Source organism: Leucopleurus acutus (genome assembly GCF_964270905.1).
Source record: "Leucopleurus acutus genome assembly, chromosome: 14".
Taxonomy (NCBI): Eukaryota; Metazoa; Chordata; class Mammalia; order Artiodactyla; family Delphinidae; genus Leucopleurus; species Leucopleurus acutus.
The window spans coordinates 60570086-60586814 of NC_139156.1; the positions used below are offsets into that span (position 1 = coordinate 60570086).

The 16729-nt window shown below is 56.8% G+C and overlaps 1 protein-coding gene across 2 annotated transcripts; it reads right to left on the reverse strand.

The window, feature by feature from the left end:
- Positions 1 to 306: 306 nt before the first annotated feature.
- CDH23 (cadherin related 23) lies at positions 307 to 16060 on the reverse strand (the record flags this gene model as incomplete). Of its 2 annotated transcripts, XM_082854999.1 has the most annotated exons (22): positions 307 to 676; positions 1562 to 1666; positions 2123 to 2245; positions 2432 to 2561; positions 3032 to 3092; positions 3242 to 3282; positions 3428 to 3507; positions 3590 to 3710; positions 4131 to 4228; positions 4577 to 4833; positions 6202 to 6363; positions 6448 to 6699; positions 6801 to 6930; positions 7683 to 7796; positions 7967 to 8158; positions 10183 to 10394; positions 10544 to 10721; positions 12281 to 12400; positions 13407 to 13544; positions 13768 to 13937; positions 14483 to 14707; positions 15952 to 16060. In XM_082854999.1, 22 exons carry the CDS (start codon positions 16058 to 16060, stop codon positions 350 to 352), a joined length of 3345 nt encoding a protein of 1114 aa, XP_082711125.1. In that variant the 3' UTR covers positions 307 to 349. The 2 variants fall into 2 exon arrangements, with proteins under 2 accessions (XP_082711125.1, XP_082711126.1); XM_082855000.1 differs by lacking the exon at positions 1562 to 1666.
- Between the last annotated feature and the right edge of the window lie 669 nt (positions 16061 to 16729).

Here is a 16729-nt window from a genome sequence, read left to right on the forward strand (position 1 = left end):
TGGACGCCTGTGCCGTGAGGCGGGGTGGGAGGGGAAGAGGGCCGCCTTGGCCTCTTGGTGACCCTCCTTACCTTTCTTAGATACTCACCATTTCTGTTTGGTTTTCTTAAAAAAATAACATTTTATGAAGGTAGAGATCAGATGCCAAATGAGCGTCTGGCAAAAGTGGAATCTGAGCAGCTGACGTGGGCCCTGCTTCTGGGCCAACCCAAGGCTGCGCGCCCAGAGCTGCCTGGGGAGGGCCCTCCCCCGGCCCCCTCACCCCGCCCGGAGGTCCTGCCCCTGCTCTCGCCCCGGGAGGGGGTGGGGTTGGGCTGCTCATACCCGTCGGGCTCCCCCCCCCCTCTAGTCATAGCTCTGTGATCTCCAGGGGGCTCTCCACGATCACGTCGCGAAGCTTGTGCCGGGGCGTGGATTTGGCGGACTCGGTGCGGGCGTTGCGCTCGAAGGCGCTGGCTTCGGCGGCGGTCAGCGTCTCCAGCGAGCGGCCCAGGCCCTTCTGGTCGTCCTCGGGCAGGCTGTTGAGGTCGGTAGCCAGCAGCGTGCCCGTGCTGCCGTGCGTCACGTGGATCCCGCCTGGCCCTTTGAGCTCCGTAGGTGGCTTGTGGCAGAAGCGCAGGCTGCCCTGGCCGGGGCTGCGCTCCCCTGGCTCCTCTTCCAGCTCAGTCTGGATCAGCTGCAAGAGGCCGGGACCCGCACATGTTCAGGGCAGGGCCAGGCCCTGAGCAGGTGGATGGCCCCAAGTCCCACCTGCTATGGGCCTGTTGCCTCCCTGCTGCACACGAGGACCCCTGGGCTCGTGCCGCAGCAGGCCTGTGCGGCCTGTGGCAGTGTTTCTCAAACTGGGTACAGAGGGGAGCCGTGGATACTTCTGGTGCTACAGATGTGTTGTCCGGAGCGTGGGCTTCCTATGAGAATCTTTCAAATCTCCTGTATTCACTTTGATCTATAAAGACCCTGTGACTGCGGTTGTGGCATCCGGATTGGTTACCACGTTGGCCTTAAGCAGGATCAGCTCCTAACTGTGGCCAGCTGGAAAGTGTCCACAGTTGAAGCTGGAGGGGATTAATAAGGTAGAGCAGAGACTCACAAATGGCACTTTTGTCCTGTGTGGAGCTGTTCAGTTTTAGCTCCTCCAGTTGAGAATATTGGCCCAGCTGGAAATCTGGGTTTTTAGATAAAGTCTGACTTTCTAAAGTGTTGACATATCACTGCAGGCAAATAAATATGTATATCTATTTGACCCTATAGCCAATTTCTTAAAATGATATCACCTCTCAAAGGTATCTTCTTGGGGCTCCTGAAGTCTAAGAAACACTGCCTCAACACCCACCCACCCCTGGGGAAGCCCACTGTGGAGCCCAGATAGCAGAAGCAGAGCCCGCTGTCTGACTCTCTGAACCCCCACCCAGTGCAGTCTTGGGCCCTAGCTGCTGATCTCCAGAGACTCCGAGGAGGATGAACGAGAGAGAGAGAGAGAGAGAGAGAGAGAGAGAGAGAGAGAGAGAGAGAGCACCCCCAGGGCTGGGGCACAGCACACAGCTCCCGGCCCACCCGCTACCTCGGAGATGGAGGAGTGGCAGGAGGAGGCTTTTTGCACCATCCGCTGTGCAAAGAGCTTTTTGAGCCGCAGGTAATCCTCCAGGACCACCTTCAGCAGCGAGCCCTGGGGGAGGGAAAGTGTTAACCCCCAACCAAGGCCCTCCCCTGCCTGCGCCGCCCATCACTCACTCGCATAACTAACTCGCCCATCACTCACTCGCATAACTAACTCGGGTGGGGGTGACGGAAGGCACTCTGGGAGTGTAGGATGTACAGGCGTCTGATCCTAGGGTAGAGGACTGAGAGCAGAGCCTGGTGACGGCGGCCAGACAGAGCCCACGTGGGCTTGTATCTCAGAGTCCCGGCCTCCAGGACACTGCAGGCTGAAGCAGCTCCTTATCGGCCCGGGGCCCTGGCCCCTCTGCGCCTTGGTGTTCTTGCCCCCGTGGAGGGCAGGTCTAGCTGAGTCCCTAGAGGTGGAGAAAGCTGTTTCCCAGGATCCTCCCCACTCCCTGCATCCTCTGGAGCAAGTCCGAGCTCAGCCAGGGGTCTGGGTGCAGGAGCTGCGAGGAGGGCTCACCTTGATGGGCCCCTCCCGAATGATCTGGCCCAGCTTGGCAATGTTGTCATACTCCTGGATGGCCGCCCGCAGGTACCGGTCATCATCAGGCTTGACTGCTGCTGGTTCACGCCCAAAAGTTCCCTGGGGAGAGAGGGGGCGCGTTAGCTGGAGCTGAGGTAGACCGCGCACGCACACGTGCAGGGCAGTGGACCGGTTCCCCCGCAGCCAGCCAGCTCCTTGGCCAGCGATGGCAGAGCGTACGCTACCTCCACCTGTCCCTCCTGACTGTCCCCCCCCATCCCTGCCCCGGCCCAGGCCTGGGCTCACGTGGGTGCGGGTGGGGCTGCTCCACAGGTCGGCGATCTCACTCAGGTTCTCCGGCAGGTCATCCTCGTGCTCTGCCTGGGCAGCCAGCTCCAGGTTCCGGCAGAAAGGATCCAGCCACACGGGGTTGGCCCTGCAGGTGGGGAGTGGGGTTGACTCCAGGCTCGAGTGGACAGATGCCCTTGAAGCCTCGCCCCTAACCCCCCCACCGTAGTTGTGCTTTTCACAGGACTGGGCCTTCAGGGCCGTGAGAGGCAGGGCCCTTGCCTGTGGTACCCGTGGGTGCGTCCTCCCGCCTCAGGATCCTGCTAGAACCAGGACAACGTGTCCATCTGGATCAGCTTTGGTGCAGAGTCCTCACCCTGTATCCGATGCCCAAAGCCTACGCCCCCTGGCACTTAGGACCCAGTCAGGGTGGGGAGCCCAACTCGGTGGAGAGAGAGGGGTACCCGGCCCAGCAGGGGGCGCCCACACCCCAGCTTTCAGCCAGTCCATGATGCCCTCAGTGCTTGAGAGGCAGCGGGGACTTCACCGCAGCTGGGTCCTGGGTGGGTCTCCCCAAAGTGCACCCGGCCGGGTTCAGGGACACCACTTCTCACTCACCCGTCAAAGGAAAACTTGTTGGTGTTGGGCATGTCCATGATGTCAACGAAGCCGCGATTCCCTGCAGGAGAAGGGTTGGGGTGTGGGGGGAGGGGTAGACCCGGCTGGGGAGCTGGGCCTGAGCCAGCCCTGTGGGGCCTGGGCTGTCACCCTAGGCCCTCAGGGGCCCCTCCTGCCCTCCCACCTCCCCACCCATCACAGCCCTCTGACCTGCCGAGCCAGCCACGATGGCTTTGAGCTTCCTCTTGTGTCTGGAAAGAAGCAGAGGGGCCGGTGAAGGAGGCTGCGGCTGGGCTGGCGTCTCAGGGCCTGATGGCCCTGCCTGCCTCCCCGACTGTCCCAGCAGCGGGGCTGGTCAGCCTGCCTCAAAAGGCAGGGCACGTAGGGGTCACTCACACGGTCCTGTAGTACCAGTTCATGAGGATGAAGAGCATGGCAGCCAGGAAGAGGAGAAGGGCCAGGACGATGGTCGCCATCTAGGGCAGCAGGGCCAAGCATGAGTGGCTGAGAGCACCCGGGGCAACAAGGGGATGGTGGGGGCGGTGTCACCAGGGGTACCTGCAGGGCGGACATGTCTTCGGGCAGCTGGATAGAGATGGCGGGCTGCACGTCTAGGACGTTGTAGTTCCGGAATAGATTCCTCAGCTGCTCCTTGTTTTCATCGATCATCTGGATCACCCTGGGCGAGGGGCAGGGGCCTCAGCTCCCATCCTCGGCCGTTCCCCGAGAGCCCGTCCCACTCAGGCCAGCCTGCCCCCACATTCACCCCCGATCAAGCCTTGCAAGATTAAGGCGCACCCAGCTCTGGATAGCTCTGTATCTTACAGGGTTCACCATCCCTTCACACAAGCTCCTGTCTGCTGCTCACAGTTGCTGTAATACTCCCATTTCACACATGGAGAGGGTAAGGCTCAGGGGGGTGGCGCTCTGCTCATACACCCAGACGGTGTTCTCTCCACCCGCCCTGCCCACGTCTGGGGTAGAGCCCCCATACAGCAGGCCTGATGGCGTCATCCGTGCCTCCTTAGTGGGTCCCCTCTCTGACTTCCAGGGCAGGGAGGCAGACCGAAAGACGGGCTGAGCACAGACGCCCACCCACCGGTCCACGTCCAGGATACGGTTGGTTTCGCGGTTCACCACGTGGATAAGCAGCTCTGTCTGTGCGAAGTTCACCCGACCCTTCGCGTCCACGTGGAACTAGGCGAGAAGGGGCATCATGGGATGTGTGGCAGGAGCAAGGGATGGGATGGGCGCCTCTTCTAACAGCCTCTCCTGCCCTCCCCTGCCAGTAAACCCGTCCCTACTGGATGCTCACCAGGGGCCAAGCTCGATGCCAGTCACTGAACCAGGCACTACTATTCGCTCCCATTTTACAGATGAGGAAACTGAGACCCAGAGACCCGGAAGGACTTTCCCAAGGCCATGCATCTAGGAAATGACTGATCCCCTTCATACCCCTGACCTCTCTGCAATGCCCTGTCCCTGCGGCCTGGTCCCCCTTCTCCCTCCACTGCCCCTAGACCCAGGGTGGGTTCCATGGGGTACCTGCACGTCATCGGTGTTGACAATGGCACCAGTGATGTTGGAGAGCAGGCGGATGAACTCCTCCTCGAAGCCACGCACACGGTCGGGGATCTCATTAATGACGATCTTGACCCGCTGGTCATCCCTCAGGATGTAGATGCCAATGATGGCTGTGTCATTGTGACCTGCCAGGTCTCGGGCCACAATGTCCACTACAAAGTAGCCAGGGCTGTAGGCCATGAAGAGATCGAAGGTGCGCAGGATGCCATCCACACTCCCTGTAGGGAAAGCCCGGGGGTGGTGCACTTTTTCTGGAGAATTCTAAGTTTTAATTTAGACGTGCTGCATATTAAAACACAACTTGGACAAGTTTGGGACTCTGCTGTCCCATGCTGGGATGCTACAGAACACTTCTGAGTTCCCTCAGTTTCACCTCTCTGTCTCTTCCACATACACGTGTGCTTCGTAATTCCACAGCCACAGCTGAGAGACGACCAGCAGTGGTACAGCATAGTCTGCTCTTAAAAGGCAGTAGACCTGGGTTCAAAATCTGCCACTTTCTAGCTTTGTGACCTTTAGCAAGCCTCTCTATGCTTATTAAGGTTAAGAGCAGTGCGAACTCAGAGGACAAAGGGATGGTGTCTAGTTGTGTGACTGGGGGTGGCAGCTCATGAACTAGACTACAAAGGGTGGCTAGCGGGAGCATATCTGAAGGCAGAGTTGGAGGTCAGAGTGGTATTCCAGGAGGTGAAGGCCACGGGAGGACGGTGCGGAGCAAGCTGAAGCCATGGTGAGCAGGTCAGCCTGGGTGGGCGCAGTGCACTCAAGGGTAGTAAGGGGCTGTGAAACCAGAAAGAGGGATTAGGAGGAAGACCTGGGGAGCTTTGAAAGCCAGGCCAAGGAGGCTGGATTGATTGCTGTGGGCAGAGAAGAGCAGGGAAGGGGCTGGAGCTGGAGGTATGGTAATGTGACACCCACTGGGACACCTTCTGGAACACCTTCTAGAACCGAACAAAGAGACGCTCAGCTATCCACACAGGCAGATTCACAAGCAAACATGCATACTTCTACGTGCAAGTGTGCTTTGTACACCTGGGGAGAATTCTGGCTCCCCAGTGCCTACCTAGCGCAATGCCTGATGCAGGCGAGGGTGAGGTGCACAAATGGAAAGATGGGTGGATCTATGGAAAGGAGAATGGGAGGATGGATGGATGGACGGATGGACGGATGGACGGATGGACGGACGGACGGACGGACGGACGAATGGGTAGATGGATGGGCAGATGGATGAATGAGAGGATGGATGGATGGGTGGACAGATAGATGAATAGGTGGGTGGACTGATGGATTGTTCAGTGGGGTGGGTGGGTGGATGGATGAGGAGATGGGAAGAAGAAGAGAAGAAGGTGGGTAGGTGTAGAGATGGATAGGTGGATTAGAGAATAGATCGAAAGATAGGTGGACGAATAAAAGGATTAACAGATAATGGCTGGCTGGCTGGCTGGCTGGCTGGCTGAAGGATGGATGGGTGGGCGAATGGAAGGACTGACACAGCTGGTTGGCTGGCCGGCCACCTATACCCTGGGGTAGTCCTACAGACCATATCTCCTCCAGACGATAGTCCATGAAGTGGCTGGAGCCCCTACCCATCGTGAAGACCTGGCCCACATCCTCAGAGTCATTGGCAAAGGCCCGGAAGTAGTGGATGGCCAGGATGCTGTAGAAGACGAGGCTGTTGTTGCCAATATCTGCATCCAGGGCCAGCACTTGGATCAACTCTGAGCCCATTTTAGCGTCGGTGGCCACTCCTGCAGGAACGGGCAAGCGGGTGTAAGCGGCAGAGCAGAGGCCACCCCACAGCCCAGGCCCAGGCTCAGGCTCTGTCCCTGCACCTGCAGTGTACTCAGCCTTGGTGAAGCGTGGTGGCTGGTCGTTGATGTCCTCCAGCACGACACGCACTTCCTGCAGGGTGAGGTCAGTGACCAGGTCCAGGACTAGGGAGTGCCCACGGGGAGGCGTCCAGCTGCGATTGCTTGAGGCCTTGACGATGAAGGAGAAGACAGCTTCGCGCTCCCTGTCCAGGTCCCGCAGCACCAGCAGACGCCCGTCGGGCTGCAGCTGGAAGTTCTTCTCTTCGTCGCCGGCTGAGGGGGGGACCATGGCACAGCGTGAGGGGCAGGGCGGGGGCATATTTGGGTCATCTCCAGCCCCAGGGTAGGTAGGCACTAGCCCCGTCAGGCCTCACCTGCGATGAAGTAGTACACGATGGCGTTGGGGCCCTCGTCTGCGTCCACAGCGCCTGTCACGTTGCCCACGAGGGTGCCACGTGGTGAGTGCTCGGGAACTGTCATCAACTGGTACTGGGGGCTGCCTTTCTGCAGGGGGAGAGGGAGGTCATGGGAGGCCAAGGGAAGGCCTGAGCTCCTGGCTCCTGCCAGAGGGCCCTAGGCAGTGTTTTTGTGGGTGCTGAGGGAATTTTTTGCCCAGGCCTTGTGGGGCGAGAGAAATTGCTGTAACCTCAAGGGAGCAAGGGCTGGGCTGGAGACACTCCAGCTCTGCCCTCAGGGAGTGTCACCCGTGACATCCGCCATGAGGGCAGGGCTGGGCTTGGCACATTCTCTGAAGTCTCCCAGCACTTAGCTGGATGTTTGAATGAGGAGGGCATGAGCTTGAGCGTGCTCTCTCTCTGTCTCTCTCACACACACACACACACACGCACGCACGCACGCACACGGTCTCCAGGGAACATTACATCCTAGGTGCACACAAGAAGAAAAAACCAAGTTAGAGAGTCTGAGTCTACATGAAGAGGTTCAGCCCCAGCTTGCTAAAGCAGAACTGATTTTCAGGCTTCTTGTGTGAGCGCGTATACAAACATGGGAACATCAGCTCCACGAGTCAGGCATTTTTGCCAGCTTTTTTGGCTTTTGTTTTTTTTTTTTGTCTGCTGTTTTGACTGCTGGATAATGCCTTGACCTAGTAGCTGCTCAATAAATATTCTGTGAAGTGCTGTGCAGTTTCCACGTGTAACCACGGTGTCTATGGCACAGTGTGCACAGGAAAGTGTGTGCTTGCAGGCAGGTGAGTCCCTGTGTGGGTGACCAGTGCAGGGGATGGGTGAGCTCACCGGAGGCCTCACGAAGAGGGGTTCGTTGTCATCGATGTCCTCCAGGGCCACCAGCAGTGGCTGCATAGTCTCATAAGGCACCGGCTGGCCCAAGTCGCTGGCCACCAGGATGAGCTGGGGGGCGGAGAAGTGCAGTCAGAGGAAGAGACGAAGGGCCCCAGGCAGGCATCCCCAGAGGACAGGTCAGTACCCTCGCAGACATTCTAGGTGGGGACACTGTGGTCCTGTGCCCAGAGCAGTCTCTTCTTTGGCCCCGCCCCTCATGCCATGCCCCACCCCCTTACACTGTACACTGCCTGCTTCTCTCTGTCCAGGCGCTGCGCGGTCTGGATGAGCCCACTGACTGGGTCGATGGTGAAGTACTCCCAGTCCCGGTTGCCTGTTGTCTTCAGGAAGCTGTAGCGCACGGCCCCATTGAGGCCCTCGTCCTCGTCTGTGGCATAGACCTCGTACACGTTGGAGCGCAGTGGGATCTCCTGCAGGGGGCACAGGAGGGAGGCTCCTGGGGCATCTTGAGAGAATCCCAGCTCCCAGACCCAATGGAGCTCTTGTTCTTTCTCCTCCCCTAGCAGAATGTCCTCGCCACCTTTCAGCATCCTTAGGAAACGCCTGTTGGTGTTTCAGTCCAGTCCTGCTTGGCTGGACTCTCCTGGAGCCTGAGCATCTGCTAGAACATCCCTTCACCCCACCCCCAGCTAAGGCCACTGCCCACTGAAAGTCCAGCCTGGGACCCACCATGCTGCAGACTCTCTCAGGGCGACACCCTTCCGGGGGCTATCCCATCCCTCCGATCCCACTGCATGCTGAGGTTTAGAAGACAGAAGGGGAATCCCAAAGCTGAGGCCACAGCCACCCTCTGTTCCCAGGTCTGTCTTGCTCTCTTCTACCCCAATCACAGAAGTTCTAGGTATCCCCAAACAACACCATCCACCCAACGGGGTACCTGAAAATGGGGGGCATGCAGGTAGGGTGACATGGTATGACATGGTGGCTGGAGACTGGACACGTGCCTGCTAATCTGTTACTAAATCACCACGTGACCTAGACATGTCGCTTCACCTCTCTCTGCCTCAGCCTCCCGAGTTCGAGTTAAGTCTGAGATATCAAAAAACCCAATTTACGTCAGACATTGACCCATGAAAAGGCTGCCAAGGGCACAAGAAAAAAACAAGTTTCTTTGCTTTTAGTTCAAAAATGATCAGCTCAGCATGGTTTCACTGTTTACCTCACTGATCACGACAATCAGAAACTCCAAATGGCAGTCACATCTAATTGACGGAAAGTGGGATGACAGACATAATTCCTTAACAAATGCTGGTTGTTTGGGAGACATGAATCTTTCAAAATAGGGACCCCTTGAAGGGAAAAAACTTAGTAAAAGGGGGGTCTTTGGCGTGCAAAAGAACTAGATTATTATTAATTGATACCCTGCCTCACGCTACAAAAAAAGATTTGAGGCAGCGTACAAGAATGCATACACAACAATAAGAGTAAATAAGTTAAAAAAAAATCAGGGTAAAGAAAAACCATGGTTGGCAGGAAGATGGAAACTGAGGGATGGGAGATAAGGCGTGTGTGCTAAGTCCCTGCAACATCATTCACGGTGGGCTGACCGACCACTATGAGCTCCCTAGTGGGCAAAGCAAAGAGGGCCACTGCATCATTGCAGTAGACACAGGAAAGGGCAAATCACAAGGTAAAAGCATAGAGTTTCCTAGAGCTCAGCCCCGGGAGAAATTTCTCTTGTGGGACCTCAAAGAGGAGATAGAGTGACAGCAAGGACTTAACACTGACATTCTGAGATGTGGAGACATGCTGAAGTTTGGGGAGCAAAGAACAAGTGGGAGACACCCCAAGTATTCTACCAAGGAGCATTTTGGGCTTGGGTGCTGAGAGGAAGGAGGGGAAGGGCAGGAGTCAAAGGAGTACTTCCCCATCTTTACAAGACAACTGAGAGCAAGGCATGAAAGAAGAATTGGAGGTAGTCAGAAGCTCAGCCACTTCCCCTTGTTTCTTATTTTGATGCACATCCTCAAGTCCCAGGCTGTCTCCACACTGGTATCAGCAGGAACAACAGACAGACGGAAGGGGCTATGTGTTTATTTTGAGACAAGTGTAGGGGAAGTGACTTGCGGGGAGACTGTCCTTCTTGCAGACGTTTAGGAGCAAGAGATGGGGCATCTGCTATTGTAAGTCCCACTTTGCAGATGAAAAAACAGACTCAGAGAAGTCACTTGCTCAAGGTCATTTGGCTGGTAAGCGATAGAGTCTGATGTGAATCCACGAGCCTTTGCTGGCCCAGCCCGTCTTACTAACGACTGTTCAATACTGCCCTGTGTGGCACTGAGCTGGCCCGTTCCCTACTCTGGCCTCAGTTTCCCTGCTTTTGCAGTGGGGGCCCCTTTACCCTCTCAGGCTGCAGGACGACTGCAGGCTGGAAAAGCGGGCTGAATACTGGAAGGGGGTGTAGGTAGCAGGAGGCCCCGGGGGTCAGCAGTACCTCTTTGATGTGGAGGATGGTGCCATTGGGTGGGCGCACGAAGACGGGGCGGTTGTCGTTGACGTCGATGACCTCCACCAGGAGCATGGCGGTGCCCCAGAGTGGGGGCTGTCCGCCATCCGTGGCCACCACGGTCAGGTTGAACCTCTCGTAGGACTTCAGTGGCCGCTTTGTGGTCACCAGGCCCGAGTCCATGTCCACGTGGAAGGCCTCTGGCAGGTGGGGGCAGGAGAGCAGGGCATGGCTCCAACTGAGACCTCCTTCCCATCCTTCCTCCTATCACGCCTGGCCTGGGGCTGCAGGAAGGCAGCCTGCCCCTCCCACCCCCTAAGGCATCCTTGGTGGGGAGCAGGCTACGTACCCACGCCTGGGCCCTCGAGGGAGTAGGCCAGCTCCGCATTGGAGCCCTCATCCTGGTCGGTGGCCATCATGGTGATGACGGAGGTGCCCGCTGGCTCATTCTCATACACGCTCGTGCTGAACTGGGGCTTGGAGAACTGTGGCCGGCAGTCATTGATGTCCAACACCTGGATTACCACCTGGAGGGGAGGTTGAGCTCAAAGGTCAGGCGCACATTGGGGGCTGCTTCCGGTGCCCCGGTCACACAGGATTAAGCCGAGGTGGACAGTGCCCACTGTTTAGTCTGACCCCAAACTATTGATTTAACCCCCTGACCCTCAGTTTCCTTAGGTGTACGTTGGGGACAATAGGATTTTATCTCTCAGGCGCTTGTGAGGCTCGTCCGTGATGGTCTATGCGCAGTCCCTGGCCTGAGTAAATGCTCGGCAACTAGTACCGTGGTTAACAGGTAACCTGTGTCTGGGTCCTGAAGCGGGGACTCCTCCCCACATATCTCCTACTCTGTCCTCTGTTCCTTCCCACAGTGGCCCCATATATCTGACTCTACTCTCTGGACGCCCCTCTTGACTGGGATTTGTGTCTGGCCCGGGACTGGGCTCTGTCTGCTGACCCCAGAGCCCAGGGCAGGTCCTGTGGATACACCAGGAGGCCCTTTTTCCCTGGCTGCTGTGGCCCTGCCTGACTGCATCCGTAACAGAGCCCTTCACAGCCATGATTTTAAGAACCCCTTTCAGGGCACAAAGCACTTTCCCACCTCCCATCTCCTGGACTCACCGCCAGGCTGGGAGGGAGGCATCATCGTCACTGCCCCTGCCCTCCACTCCCTGCAGCTTTGACAACCGAGGCTCAGAGAGGTTACATGACAAATGCAGTGTACTCAGCTAGTGGAACCTTAGGCTTCTGACTACAAATACTGTGCTCTTCCCAATACAGCACGTGCCTATGTGACAGGACAGAATGCAGGTATGTGCGAGCGCTCCCAGCTCGGTTGCCTACCTGCCAAAGAGAATTCATCTTTGCCCACCCAGCTTCTCACCTCCCCACCCTTCAGGAGACTTTTCTTTGGATGGTTAGGTTATTGCTGAGAATTGGAAGAACTGAATACAGAAAGACAGGACTGGAAAGGGCAGAAAGAAGGGGGAGAAAGAGAAAGCAAAGTCTTGAGGTGTGGGACTCTGGATGGAAATGGGGACAGAGCCTAAAGGTGGGATGCTGGCCTCCCCAGAGCAACTGTGTGGACAGTAGACCTGGAATGGAAATGGGGTTGTGAATTTGATCCCTCATTAATGTTCTTTTTTTTTTTTTTTTTTTAGCTTAAAATAAGGAATTTATTCTCTCATTGTTCTGAAGACCAAAGTTCCTCATTAATGTTAAGAGACATAAAGATAAATGCTTTATAATTATGTTTGGTTGCTGGACTGTGTTTCTTTCAATGGGACAGCATGGAGACACTGGGCCATGTGGAGCCCCAGCCTTTATTTGGGTTACACCCAGGTATGTTTAGCTGCCTTAGCAGGGGTTTGACACAAGAAGTTTCTCCTACAGAGTCCCCGTCTCCCTGAGCCACAGCCATCGTGAACTCCCACCTAAGCTCTTGCCTCTCCTTCCTGCCACCACACCTCTTGAGGGGCCAGGGTGGTTCTGTTCCTGCCCTGCAGCAGCCATGCTCTAAAGGCTTTGCCTACTGCCTCCACAATGGCAGTCCTTAGTGTCTCTGCTCCACGCAAGGGTCCCTCACCTGCACCGAATTTTCTCGACGGTTGCTGGCTACATCTCCAGGGTTATCTTTGGCCAAGGCAGTCAGGATGTAGTGAGCCTTCTTCTCCCGGTCCAGGGAGGACAGTACATAGATGTCACCCTAGTAGGGGGAGGGTGGAGTCAGGTCCTTCATCAATTCAACAGGTATTTATTGAGCATCTGCTATGTGCAGTCACTGTTCTGGGCTCTGGAGATATAGCACTGAAGAGACCACAGCCCCTGTGCCCCGTGCAGCTCTCATTCTAGTGGTTCTTCTTGTCCTTACTACCCCAGTTCACCTGGAGATGGGATGAATGGCCCAGGCTGGAGCTCACTACCTGGCCAGGTACAAAGTAGTACTCCATAAGTATTCACTGCTCATGGTGCCAGGCCAGGAGTGTGTTTTGTTGTTCACACCAAGAGGAAGGAGAGAAACCCTGCTGAAAGGGCAGAGTGCAGGGGGATGTGGGCAGGCGGTGGGAGGGAAAGTCCAGCTCCAGCCCCACAGCTGGGGAAGGCCCTGCCTGGCCAGCCACCCCCAGGCCACAGGGCTCTCTCGCTGTACTGCAAGAGCAACTTTGAACCAATTTGCCGACATTTAAAATCATCACCCATTTTTCTCTTGAACTTCTGCATTCCTACAAGTCTGAGACCCATGGGAGCATGGGGGCTATGTCCATGGGTGCTTCTTCCCTCTCCCAGCACGGAGGATAGGGCCATGTATACAGTAGGTGCTCAAACACTGCGCCCACTTTCCGCAGAGCTTCCTATTTTTGACAGTTTCAAAAAGCAGTCGCATGGACTTGAATCAAGTCTTCCGGTCTGGTGGAGACACAGCTCAGTTTTTGTCCCACAAGGGGCTAGTTCCAAAAGACTTTGGCCACTTCCTCCCATGTCTCCTGGGACAGAAAGGCCGCAGTCTACAGGATGTCTGGGACTCTGAGACCAGGGCTTGCCAACTTGGCTGAAAGACCTCTGAGGCTATAGATGTCCAGGTGGCAGGACCCAGAAACAGGGGGATGACTGTAATACTTCTGGTGGCTTCTCAGCCTGTGACCCTGGGCCCTTCCCACTTCCCACTCCCCACTCCCCACTCCCCAAACCCAGGCCCTCCGTTGCCCACTCACTGTGTCGGGGTTGATAGCAAACTTGCCCTCGCCGTCCACAAGGCTGTACTCAATGAGGGCGAAGTTGCCTGAGTCGGCATCAGTAGCAGTGACTCTCAGGATGACTGTGCCCACAGGAGCATCCTCAAAGATGGCTCCCTGGAGCCCAGTGGGCAGGGAGAAAGCATGGGCCATGGTCAGTCCTAGAGTCTCAGCCCTTGCCCAAGAAACTCACTGATGCAGACAACCCAGGGCATCAAGCTACTCACGGGTGGTCATTCCCACGGGACTTAAAGGCTGGCAGGGTGGGAGTGGGAGATGCCCAAAGGTGCCAAGGCATGGATGCAGGTCCCAGACCCAGCTTGTTGGCCTGGCCACCCACCTGGTAGGAGAGTTGGTCAAAGATGGGGTTGTTGTCATTGATGTCCACAATCTCCAGGTAGACAGGAATCTCAGCTGCCCGGGGTGGGGACCCATTGTCTGAGGCCCTCACGGTAAAGTTGAGCCAGTGCACTTCCTCATAGTCCACCGTCCGATTGGCAATGACCTTGCCTAAGACACAGAGACACCCACTGCCCTTTTGGCCACCCCTCACTCGTGGAAGCTCTCTGAAGTATGAAGAGAGGGATCTGGGGCTCTGAGGGACGAGTGTGGTCCCTTGAAGGAGGAGGGTAGCCAGGCAGCACTGCCCAGGCCAGAGGGCCGAGAATCACTGGCATCCAGCTGTTCTCCTATTCACAGGTCAAAGGCATGTACACTAACACGCTGAGGACCTCCTCTGGGACAATTCCCTCTTGGGCTTCTTGCCCCCTGAGTGATACTAACTGTGGAGCTTGGATGGTAGGGAGGGTGATGGAGTATTCCAGGTTTCCAGCAGACACCGAAAGGGGCTTCCATCCCGACCCAGAGCTAGGCACTCTGTCCTTGCCTGTAGTTTGGGCGTCTGGGAGTGACTAGAATGTTAGCCATACTGGCTCTGGCCTAGCCCGCTGAGGGGCCCCAACTGGAGGGTGAGAAGCGAGCCACGGTCCCTCTCGGAGGCTAAGCAGGCACGGACACATGTTCCCCAACCCTCCTCTGGCGGATTTCCCACCTACCTGCTGAGGAGTCTTCCAGCTGGACATAGCCCGGGGGTATCAGGTCCAGCAGGCTGTAGGTGATCAGCCCATTGAGGCCTTTGTCGGGGTCCACGGCTGCCACAGCGATGAGCGTGGTGCCTGGGGTGGCCCCCTCCAGGACCCTCTCCGTGTAGTAGGTGATCCCGAAGGGCTTGAATTGGGGCGTGTTATCGTTGACGTCCAGGATGTTGACCGTCAGCTTGGCTGGGGTGGAGGCAGGGGGTGAGGGTGGCATGAATGGGCCCCAGTGTGGCCGGGCCAGGCCTTCCTAGGTCTGAGCCAAACCCAGAGGGGATGGCAGCATCTCACAGTCCTCCTGGGGCTCCCTAGAGCTTGCCCCAAGCCTCAGGTGGTGGCATGGCACGTGACCCTCGCCTCCGGTGTGGTCACTCACTCTTCCATTGGGAAAGGGGCTCGGGTTCTGCCAACTGGCTGGGTAACCCTGGTGGAACCCCTGGCCTTCGCTGTGCCTCAGTTTCCTAACCTGTCCCATGAGACGGGACTAAGATGATCTTTAAGACCCTTTTCATGATTCAGCCTTTTGTTTCCTCTCTGAGTTGTTCCCTCTATATAACCAGCCTGTGCCCTTTGCCTCTCTGAGCCTGGGACAAGTATTGGGTTGGCCAAAAAGTTCGTTCGGGTTTTTCTGCAAGATGCCATGGAAAAAGCCTGAATGAACTTTTTGGCCAACCCACAGGAGAAGACCAGGTCTGCCCTTCCTTCCTGAAAACTTGGGCCTCTGGGCTGTAAAGATAAGCCAGTATCTGCCAGGCCTATCTCCCCACCCCAGCAGCTGTCCTTGTCTCATGGCAGGGTCCACGTGAGGCCACCCCATCCCTACACCCTCCTCCCCACTCCCTGCTCGGCCCACTCAAAATCCAGTGCCTCTAAGCAGCCCGTCCGGGCTCAGGCTGCAGGCGGGGTGGCCTGTGCCCAGCTGCAGAAGGCAGCATGCGTGCCCCTCTCTTCTCTGCCGTGGTGCCAGGGTGGTGTCTGTGGCCTCAATTCACCTTTCCTTGCTCTTTGCTTCCTCTGGCCTGACCAGGTGGCTGGCTTCTTTTCAGACCTGAAGTTCCTATCTCACATCCAACCACAACCTGCTTCCCAGTTCTGACAATGGCATTCCAGCCTAAGTCTCTGTCAACCCATCCTTTTCTCAGTCCCCTTCCAGCCTCTACCAAGCCTTCTCCCTACTCTGAGCCTTTGGAGTTCAAGATCACACACAATTCTGGGCTTCTGGATCCCCCACTGCTGAGCTCTGCCTGACAGCGGGGACCCAGGGCCTCCCTCAGCCTCACTGTAGCTGCCACCTCCCCTCCCCCCCGCGGCCTGACGACTGGCAGCCCCGTAGCTGGGTCCCGCTGCTCCCCCCCTGGGGCCAGGCCTGTGCCGGTTCTGGGCCTGTCTCTCTACGGGATCATGCGGGAGATGCCTGTGGGGAGCCTTACCATTTGGCACACTGACGGAGAGCTCTGGTAGGTCGCTGGCATTGTCAATCACTGAGAGAGTGACCTCATAGGTGGCAACCAGTTCCCGGTTCAGGGGGGATTTCACCATTACAGACCCTGTAGACCAGACCAGGTCAGGTTCAGCCCGAGGGGAACCCCCTAAAATCTGGGCCTCCCAGGGGTGCTCCTGGCCAACCCTCCCAATCCCCACCAAGGGCAATGATCCCCAAAGGACCCAGGACTTGCCGGTCTCATCTTTGGCTGGGATGACACCACAGCCATCTGCAAGCTGGGGGCACGTCACTCTGCCCCTCACTCACCGCTTACTAGCCGGGCAATTATTTAACCTCCCTACACCTCTGTTTCCTCATTTGTAAGATGAGGATAATTACAGTACCTACCACAGAGGGCTATTTGGAGGATTATAACAATTAACTGAATTTACATTTGTAAAGGGCTTAGAACAGTGCTTGGCACTTGGAAAAAGTGCTATGTAATTGCTTGTTTAAAAAACGCCTGTTGGGGGCTTCCCTGGTGGCGCAGTGGTTGAGAGTCCGCCTGCCGATGCAGGGGACACGGGTTCGTGCCCCGGCCCGGGAAGATCCCACATGCCGCGGAGCGGCTGGGTCCGTGAGCCATGGCCGCTGAGCCTGCGCGTCCGGAGCCTGTGCTCCGCAATGGGAGAGGCCACGACAGTGAGAGGCCCGCATACCACAAACAAACAAACAAACAAACAAAAAAACCCCCCCGCTTGTTGGAATTCCCTGGCTGTCCAGTG